The 10,180-nt window shown below is 42.6% G+C and overlaps 2 protein-coding genes across 7 annotated transcripts in view; one reads left to right on the top strand and one right to left on the bottom strand.

Moving 5' to 3' along the window:
- Positions 1-2,166: 2,166 nt before the first annotated feature.
- LOC125304903 lies at positions 2,167-5,197 on the top strand. 4 transcript variants are annotated; one of them, XM_048259420.1, is made up of 8 exons: positions 2,167-2,558; positions 2,740-2,771; positions 2,884-2,925; positions 3,103-3,174; positions 3,274-3,372; positions 3,483-3,530; positions 3,656-3,737; positions 3,842-3,898. In XM_048259420.1, the coding sequence occupies exons 1-7, from the start codon at positions 2,174-2,176 to the stop codon at positions 3,695-3,697; spliced, it is 720 nt and encodes a 239-aa protein (XP_048115377.1). In that variant the 5' UTR covers positions 2,167-2,173; the 3' UTR covers positions 3,698-3,737; positions 3,842-3,898. The 4 variants fall into 4 exon arrangements, 3 of the variants coding, with proteins under 3 accessions (XP_048115377.1, XP_048115376.1, XP_048115378.1); XM_048259419.1 differs by having other exon boundaries at positions 2,740-2,774; XR_007195288.1 differs by lacking the exons at positions 2,167-2,558; positions 2,740-2,771; positions 2,884-2,925; ... (1 more) ...; positions 3,274-3,372; positions 3,483-3,530 and adding exons at positions 4,007-4,093; positions 4,200-4,298; positions 4,377-4,414; ... (1 more) ...; positions 4,741-4,841; positions 4,989-5,197 and having other exon boundaries at positions 3,706-3,737.
- Positions 5,198-8,565: 3,368 nt separating this feature from the next.
- Positions 8,566-10,180, bottom strand: part of atp2a2b (ATPase sarcoplasmic/endoplasmic reticulum Ca2+ transporting 2b) — a 41,259-nt gene continuing 39,644 nt past the window's right edge. For all 3 annotated transcript variants that reach the window (XM_048258765.1, XM_048258767.1, XM_048258766.1), the window contains exons 20-22: positions 9,962-10,095; positions 9,590-9,707; positions 8,566-9,322 (exon numbers count right to left, since the gene is read on the bottom strand). In XM_048258765.1, coding sequence (XP_048114722.1) covers positions 9,056-9,322; positions 9,590-9,707; positions 9,962-10,095 — 519 coding nt within the window. In that variant the 3' untranslated portion in view covers positions 8,566-9,055. The remainder of the gene's footprint in view (positions 9,323-9,589; positions 9,708-9,961; positions 10,096-10,180) is intronic.

The following is a 10,180-nucleotide window of genomic DNA, read 5'->3' as shown; positions in this document are numbered from 1 at the left end:
GACAGCGGAGGGATCTCTGAGGACGCAGTTCTGGTTCACCGCTGATGAGTCGTCGATGCAGAGGTAACAAATTTTTTTATTATTGTATGACTTTTTCAGTACTTATAAATGTATTGTATTACTTATGTGTTACAATTGGCTTTAGTCGATCAAGGCCTAAAAACTGTCTTACCGTGACACCTACAAAGCCATTGATGCTGCAACCTTCATCGAGGTAGAGATGGTGTTTATTTGGCTGAAGAGGAATTACTGAGCTACCAGTCCTCTTGCCCATGGATGGATTATGAACTTTCGGGCCCCTGGGCCCAGATGTATTAAGGGCCCCCCATTAAATGTTGCATATATGGGAGGGGAGGTTTGGGGGTCCTCCCACAGAACATTTTTAATTTGTTTGATGTGAGTTCCTGTATTCTGGTTCATTTTGGGCATAGCCTACATCCTGATTTGTTGATGATGAGGCAATGATTCCATGCAAAGGCTTAGGCTTCAGGGCCCCTTGACCCCTTGGGCCTGGTAGGCCCGTGCAGTAATCCATCCCTGCTCTTGCCTTTACATACCAGTAGCTGTGGAGATCATTCATTCACTTAAAAATTGTTCTCTTTCTAGTGGTGCTGTGATGAGATAGTCAGTGTGGTATCCCACCTGAAGCAGAGTCTAAGTTGTTGGTTCTCATGTGGATGGAGTTCATGTACAAACTAGTTTTAATTATGATCAAATGTTTTATAATTTTTCATACAATGATATGGTCTGTAAATCATCCAGACATCCAAGACGCAGGTGATCGTCTGCCAACGGATCACTGATGAGCTCAGAGAGGTCCGAAACCAGCTCCGTCCCGGCCCCTGCGGTCCCTGACCCGTCTGCTGATGGTGCTGCTGATGCCTCTGGTCCCACTGACCCACCTGGTGCTGATGCCTCAGCTGCTGCTGCTGACGACACCCAGAGCTCTGCCCAAGTGATTTTGAGCAATCATGTTTTAACTCCACCAATCTATCACTGACAGAAATGAATCTTCTATGTTGTTTAGTTGATGTTTAGACCAGCTGCATTTGCTTCACCATGCTGACAATCCTTAATCTTGTAAGTATGATTCAGCCCTTCTCACATGCAGTATATACACTTATTCCTTGGGTTTGGGTATTAGCTTTAACAGAGCATTAGCTTGAACAGGACACTTGAGCAGAGTTTACCTCATATGGTCACTGACAGCCCAGGTAGTCCAGTCAAACTGTCTGGAAAACATTTTTTACAAAAAAATAGCAACTTCTTCCAGTCCAAGAACCTGGAGGACTTCTTGACCAGACTGACAGCCCTCTGGCAGGCCTTCACCGTGAGTAGCTCAGAGAGGTCAGACACCACCAATGTCTCTTCCCCGCTGTGGTCCCTGACCCGTCCGCTACAACTTGTGCTTAGTGCTGATGTATGGGAGGCCAAATAATTCAAAGGTTTAAGCAAAAAAGGACACCACCCATCCAGCTGGACTGAGCGAACGAGCCACCCAACCAGGCAGCGCGGCGCTATCCGTCACCATCCAGCTGAACATATCGGTAACCCATGGGCAGCACGGTGCTATCCTTTCAAACGTTTGAAAAAAAAAAGAAAAGAAAAAAAAACAACTTTTCTAAAACGGTTACTACATATACCTAGCAAAATATCATCAAAATAAAGTTACAACAACGACAAATTGAATGATTTATTCATAGATAATCATTCATTGTTTCACCAAGAAATAGGATGAAACCTAGATGATGTATATGACCTGTAACGTCATGTAATCTACGTGGACATAGAATTTTGCAGAAATTCCATTCTAGAACGTGCAAAGTAGAATTTTAAGAAAAATGCACTTTGCCGATCAGTTGCTCTTGGACAACACATTGACCAGATGCATTTTGACTGTTCTCCGACGACTTTGAGATCTTGATCTTCTGCCAATTACATTTTGCTATTTCTGTCTCCAGCAAGCTTTACAGCCTACTGCTAATTTATATTTTGTTTATTTAAAGTTTGACAACTGTCAATTAGGCTGCTTGGTCCCTCAGGCTAAAGACTAAACCTATCGGCTAGTCTGGGCTAAGAAACTCTAGCAAAGTTAGCTATAATCAAATTCAATAGGCACAAGATTGTTGGGTTTGTTTGTTTTTAAATTGTTGCAGTTTGTTTTATATTTTTAATGGCGTCACGTGATAACCTCTTCGCTAGTTTAGGATTTCGCCCAGTGGTCTGCACAGCAGGCCTGACTGCGACAGCAGTGGGCGCTGTTTTTCTGTTTTCCAGGTGGCGGAAGGAGACTGCCGAGATCGGCACCCAGACGGACTGGGAAACGGCTGACGCTGGGACCCAAGCCGGCTGGGAAACGGCTGAGGCTTCGACCCAAGCCGGATGGGAAACGGCTGATGCTGGGACCCAGGCCAAATGGGAAACGGTGGAGGCTGGCATCCAGGCAGAGTGTCAGAGGGCTGAGGCAGGTGTCCAGGCGGTACAGGAGACGGCTGTCTCTGCAACCCAGGCTGTGTGGGAAACCGCGGAGGTCGGAACTCAGCCTGACTGGACAGATGGTAACTATTAAAGCAAATGTGTTAGGTATATTGTAAATCAAACTTCAGGTTAACTACCCTGTAATCTAGTTGGATAAGATAAAGTTGTGCTTGGTTTGGTTGGCTTAGTGATCTCTTTTTAGAATCGGTTGTTTTATAAAACAATAATTGGTATTCTTCAAACATTTGATTCATATCACAGGATTCATCCTTGTGGACACTGTCGCACCCCAGGTGGTAAGAAGGCACTTGCTTGTCTTTTGGTTTAGCACTACTCATTACTTTGAGCAATAAAACCCAAATGTAGGCAACAACAGCAAGTTTTAACCAGTTTTCTGTTTTATAGGTCACTCTGGATGGTGTGGATGGACAGCTGCAGCCGTCTGGGGTATTTAATCAATTAGATTTTGACAAGGGTGCTGATATTTGTAATTCTTTATCAACCACCTTAAAAAAAACAGAAATATCCAAATGTATCCAAATGACCAAGTGAAGCCAGTTCAAAATTGAAATGCTCAGTGTGTCAGTATGCCTTACTGAAAATGTATGTTTTGTGAAATTGCAGTGGGACGTCCAGACCCTGCTTCGTTACACCATGGTGTACAGATCGTCCACCCTGTTCTTCTGCGGTCCTGTGGTATGCACTTACACCATTTTGAAAATGTTTAGATACCATTTTATGGATATGAATCCATCTAGAATGTTATCTCCTTCCCACATGTTGTCTTGTATCCAGATGGTTGGAGAGAGGCGGTGCTCAGGGGAGACAGCGGAGGGATCTCTGAGGACGCAGTTCTGGTTCACCGCTGATGAGAACTGTGTGCTTGATGCAGAGGTAACTAAAAAAAAGATAATATTGTATTACTTATTATTGCATTGTATTACTTATGAGTTACAATTGGCTTTAGTTAATCAAGACCTAAAACGGCCTTTTACTGTTCTCAGGGCAACCGTGACACCTACACCACCATTGATGCTGCAACTATCATCGAGGTAGAGATGGTGTTGATTTGGCTGAAGAGGAATTACTGAGCTACCAGTCCTCTTGCCTTTACATACCAGTAGCTGTGTGGAGATCATTCATTCATTTAAAATGTATCCTTCTTTTCTTTTTCTAGTGGCGCTGTGGTGAGGTGTGTCCGTGCCGTGTCTCACCATAAGCAAGAGTCCAAGTTGTTGGTTCTCATGGATGGAGTTCCGGTACAAACTAGTTTTAATTATGATCAAATTATCTTTTTACATTTTGTGCTAACTGATGGAGCAGGTTTTTATTTTTCACATACAATGATATGGTCTCCAATCAGGTCATCCAGACATCCAAGACCTGCAAGCGGGTGACCTTGTCTGCCAACGGATCACTGGTGAGCTCAGAAAGGTCTGAAACCAGCTTCGTCCTGGCCCCTGTGGTCCCTGACCGTCTGCTGATGGTGGTGACGGTCTTTAACAAAACCCAGTCCTGTCTCCATCAGATCCTGCTCAGCGACGACCAGCAGTGCAACTACGCCAGCGTTGCTGTGAGGATGATCCTGCGCAACCTGGCCACAGTGAATGGGAGGGTATGCGTTTTATCTTACATCTATGTTATAGATAATGTGCCCATCCTGATGGTAGAAGCATACGCCATTACCACCTATCTCATTCTCACCTTTATCTATCCTGTAGGATGCGGATCTCTTTCAGCGGGCCTTTGATGACCTGGTGGCCTACGTCCAGAACTCAGAGAATGCCCTGAGCATTCAGGTGGAGCTTTTGGAGGCGAGGGTATGTTAGCATTATAAACTCATATCACAGACACATCTCTTGAATAGATGTATAATTTATGTCATGTTTGTGTTTCAGATCCACCACATCAATCGTGTGACATCATGTATGAGTTGGTACTGTTTGACATGTTTGATGTGGCTCAACGCCAGCTGGTCCCTGTAAACAACACCATACTTTCTGTGCCTGTTGTGACGTGTTGCATTGTGTTGTGATGCCTAACTGACCCTGTTTCTCTCTATTATCTCCCCCATAGCGGGTGCAGGGTGGGTTCCTGGACCGACTGCTTGCAGTGGTTCATGCCTTCCTGCCCTTTGAGGCCTGTTCACCAGCTGCACATCAATATTGGCAGATGCTGCAGGTAAGTACTGACCGCACCCTGAGAACATTTTCCTGTGATCTACTCCAAAAGTGTAACATTAACCGGTATATTGGTTTGTAGGCGGAAGTCCGGGCGTTCCTGGAGGAGGTGTTCTCTCTGGACCTGAGTGTCTACAGCCGTCTCCAGGCCCTCGCCGACGGGCTCTTCAGCTGTCTGGAGCAGTGGGTGGACCAGCTGCTGAGCACGCTCCCATCGCCCTAATATCCTTTTTTAATACTCGATAAAAGTACAACAAAATAATATAATACAGTAATATATTACAAAGTAGTGTCTTAACACCTACCCTCTATACCCCTCTCTCTTTACAGATGCTACCTGTTGCAGTTTAGTTGGGGCCTACCAGTACCTTCCTGAGGACAAAGTACATCCAAGGACACCTGGAGTATCTGAAGACTCCTGGACATCTGAGGACACAACACCTGGACATCTGAGGATGTTGCCAAACCATGCCCTGGACCTGGACACACCATGCAGGACGTCTCAGACACACGCACACACACACACACAGATAGACTGCACACACTTTAATAACTGCATACCTTTTTTTTTTTTTTTTTTTTTAATAAATCAGTCATATTGAACTTCTGCTTGTCTTTGGTTAATATATTACCATTATGTTGCCATCTTATCATAACAGATACAAACAGCAAAACAATCAATTTTTCTCATGCTGCCATTTACTTTAACCATGTTACCAGGCCACATTGACTGAAAAACACCCCAAACTAATACTAGCGATTCTTCACTGGGTAATGGGTATGGTGTTTTGGTGGTTGAAATTTTCATCCCATCCCAAAATGGACCATTTGGCAATCATGCTGATCATGGATCACTCTTCTCCAAACATGCACAGCTCAGCTTAACCTTTACAAGAGTACACCAGGGGCCTCATTTCTAAAACGCTCTTACACACAGATTTGATCTTAGACCGTGCATATGCTCAAATCCATGCCAACACTTGGATGTATAAAAAACAGTCTCTGACGTGGAGACCTGCCCCAATAGGCAACATTGGACCATTAAACCACACAATGATTCCAAACAGAGCCAAACAAGGCAAGAAATGGTTAACAGAGAACAATGTCAACATTTTAGAGTGGCCCAGCCAGAGTCCAGACCTGAATCCCATCAAAAATATATGGAGGGAGCACAAGGCCTGAGTGATGGCAAAGAACCATTCTATACTCAAAGACCTGGTAACTGTTGCAAGAACATTGCCGTCCAAAATGACTTTGGATACATGTAAAAATATTCGTGATAGCAAATAAAGGCTTTTCTAGGGATTTTCTTTTTTTTTCATTCCATGTTTCTACCACATTGTCTTACACATTGTCAACCTTTTGTGTGTGGCAGTGGTATTAACAGTCAGAACAAACATATTGGTCAAGAGAAAATCAACATTAAATCAATATTTTCCAAGGGAAAGTTGGAGCAGAGGGCAAAATACCTGGAGGACGAAGGACACCTGATCTGGACTTCCAAGGAACACATGCAGGCTGACTCAGCTGTTTGACATCACACCCCAGAAGAAGAACATCTAGGATTGATGTCTCGACCAACAGACACAGACAGACAAACAGTCACACACACACACATCCCCACATTTTAGTTACTAAAACAATTTTTTAATAAATCTACATTTTAACCAGCAATACAACACATCTTGTTATATTAACACAGCAGATATGAACATTGTGATACCAATACTGTTACTTTAAATGCAATATATTTTTAAAATACTACCTGGACAAAATAACAGCCATGTCACTATCAGAATTCTTTTATTGTTATGTTTAGGTGACAACCACTAGTCTACCATCTAATGAAGCTTACACTTACATTCTGTGTTGAGCATATAGCAGATTTGAATTCAGTTCACCTCGGTACCCTTGAAAATCATTAATGCCATGATTTACCCTGTTTAGCTTTCAGCATGTATCATGCTGGATTGCCATCCTCATGAGTTAAAAAAAATAAGTCTATGACACTTTTGTTACGGGTGTAACATAAATTGACAATTATCCTAGTAGTGATTGTCAACTTGTCACACGCTTAAGTAACATGTAACATAGACATTGGTGTTTCACTCTTGTATACCTGTGCAATCAGCATCTCTTTATAGCTCTTTTTTGTTATTAGTTCAATAAAGCATCTGATCATTCTGTCAGAGCAGCATATCAACAGTGTTGTTTTGCAACTGTACGCAACAGATAACATGCAGATGGGGACCTTATAGGGACCGGTCTTAGTGTGATCACTACACTAAAACACAGATTACATAAGTACTTTAACAGTAGAAGATTGAGATTTGGAACTCATAATAGAATTTGAAATTCAGTGTAAAGTGGACTCCAAAATATGTTTGTAATTCTGAATGTTATATGTATAGTGCAGGTAAAGTGTAGACCTAAATAGTGCAGTTAAAGTGTAGACCTAAATTTCAATGTATTAAATCTTTTCACACTCTGTTTGCAGTGCTAACTTAGCTGACTTACTTTAATATTCAAGTATATTTTGCACCATTAACTTTAACATGCAGCATTCATCTCATGAATGATGGATGAAAAAACCCTCAGTAGTTTAAATAAAGACAAAGAGGCCCACGTTTTATATGGTTCATGAGAGTGTATTTTCTTGTCATGTAGAAAATAAAGTGTGACAATAGCATTTCTCTTCCTCGCACTGTCAAGTTCATGTTCTGAATAACTGCCAAAAAAACTAAAAAATAAAATAAAAAAAAAAAGAACTCGGCATCTGTTGTTTCGGTTTTATTGTTGTCGTATCTTCTGATTCACACACACATACTCACACGCCTTTTAGTCCCCTATCGGTAACATTTACATCCTTACAATCCAAACCCACCCACCCAATCTAAGGAAACTGGACAACAACAAAAAAAAAAAAACACCCAAAGGAAAAAAAAAAACATACAAATTAAGTTAATCTATGTCAAAGTCAATTATAAAACACACTGAGGCAAATAAATCCTTAAAAAAAACTGGGAATGATTTGGTCTCAATTTTGTAGTTTTGTTGCTTTCTGCACGAGCGAATAGGAGGTGTAAGGGAGGAGGGGCCGTGATGGTTGTGGTTCTGGTGGAGTGGTCAAGACGACCGGTAGCGGAGGCTAACAAGGAAGGGGCAGACTGGGTTGGGGGTGGAGGCTGTATTGAGGTAGCTGTGCTCTGCCTAGTACAGACAAAAAACTGGCTTTACTAATCAGAATGTATTGTTATAATAATAATAATAATAATAATAATAATAATAATAATAATCACAAAGTAATAACAGGAGAGTTATTATTACACATTACCAGGGGACACACACGTAATAGATCTATTTGGAGGGGGGGGATCCCACGCACAGTGCATGCAAGATCACAAAAACATGCAGCTTGTTTTGAAGGAAATTTCTGATTTGTTTTTTGTTTTAAGTTGATACTTTATGAACGAATTAACATTCACCCGGTTCCCTGATGCCCAACAAAACCCTCCCATCCCAACACCACTCAGCTCCATCCCCGGCTCATGCATCTCTTACTCTAGACAGACAGACAGAGACAGACAGACAGAGAGACACACACACACACACACACACACACACACACACACACACACTTCATACTGTAAGAGTTTGATGTTTGTTCGGACGAAAGACACAACAGTAAACATCAGTAAACAACCTCAAACGACCAAAGTCGACACTACCGTGCACTCTCCACTTCAAAACACATTTGCAAAAATGATTAAAAAAAAAAAAGAAAGAAAAAAAAAAAAAAAAAAAAAAAAAAAAGACAAAAGAAAACTTGCATAAAATAGTGTTAAATCTCTGTACACATCTCTGGACCATGGTTCAATCTCTCAGCCATATGTTCCAATGGATAGTAGGGGGCACCAAAAAAAAAAAAAAAAAAAAAGACTATGGATTAGAAATGAGACCATGGAGAAGTTACAATTTGTTAAATTGTAAAAACTTTCTAAAAAGGCAACCGAATGATCAACGTAAAAAGAGAAACTGATCATCTCAAGACCAGATGTGGCAGAAGTAATCTACACCACGGGGAAAAAGCTCCCGAAAAAACTTGAAAGAAACAATGTGCCACCCCCGCCCTCCCACATACACCCTCCCCAATACACTTTTATTAAAAAGAAACATAGGCGTTTTTTTTCTCTTATATTATTGTTATGGTTGTGTTAAACATTTCGTCCCTCACATGCACGCTCACTGCTGCACAGACACACTTGAAGACGCACGCATACTGGCACGCAAACGCTCACACAATCTCTAGCTACAACACACAAAGAAGGAGGGGGGTGGGTGGGGGGAGGGGGGTTCATTTCTTTTTTGTTTGTATGTTGTTGTTGTGCTTAGGTCAGTCAGGAGGAGTAGAACATCTCGGCCAGGTTAGTGTCAGTGTTGTACAGCCAGATCAACAGGGGCAGAGAGATGGCCACAAACGGCCAGGAGATGCCCTCCATGCAGTTGGCCAGCGAGCAACCCTTCTTCTCGTCCAGCTCCTTGGGCGGGTCCACGTAGTTGCGGGAGGCGTACTTGAGCAGCTCGTCCAGCAGGATGACGGGCAGAGAGATCTTCAGCACCATCAGCCACTGGGTCAAGTTGAGGGGAGTGATCTGGAAGATCATCTGAGGAGAGGAAGGTTAAGAGGTCGGTTAGAAACTGATTAGCAACAGGCCTCACATAATCCATATACTACTATGCACATAATACTTTGAAGACATAATAGGTGAAAATGTGAAATGTGGCCTAATCTCCTTCAACTGAAACATGCATCTTCCCTGTCCACTTTATACATGAACATACAGTACAAAATACACCAGAATGATGTTCTCGTGCAAGCTTTAATCAGAAAAAACGGATTTTTCTTTCAAGTCTTGTAGCAGCACACATACCGGCAGGGGCTCCACATAGAGGATGAGGAAGTGGAGGGACATGGAGAGGCAGATGGCCCCCAGCAGCCACACGTTGTCCCATGGGGGCATCCTCAGCAGAGACTGGTTCTCCGACACACTTGGGAGGAGACGCATGAACAGTCAATGGCATGTCTAAGACAAACACAACCTCTACTGCCTTTGTGCACACAGACACAGACACTGACATCTTAACATCTGCACCTTTGGAACTTCAGCAATGTGCTGCCATTTCTACTGGTACAGTTGTTTGCTTTAGAGGACATTAAAATGAGTGGCAATATCAGAGGAACTCGGATAAGCTAGTGATAAATCCAGTTCAGAGTCCAGAGCACTTAAGATTCTGTGACTGACCTGTTGAGAGCGTTGCACATCTCGATGGTGACGAGCACAGACAGGGCCATGGTCATGGGGTAGGGCGACTCAAAGATCTCACAGGACACGCCATTAAAGTCAGGGTTATCGGGCGCACACTGCAGGAAGTGGGACTGCGGAGAGCGAGAGACAGTGAGACAGTTAGACAGGTTATGCACAAACACACACTCAAATACCTTAATGAATTTGAAGTAGGCA

Source organism: Alosa alosa, chromosome 12, assembly GCF_017589495.1.
Source record: "Alosa alosa isolate M-15738 ecotype Scorff River chromosome 12, AALO_Geno_1.1, whole genome shotgun sequence".
Taxonomy (NCBI): Eukaryota; Metazoa; Chordata; class Actinopteri; order Clupeiformes; family Clupeidae; genus Alosa; species Alosa alosa.
Note: the sequence above shows the minus strand (reverse complement) of the source record. Positions and strands in the feature narration are given on the sequence as shown.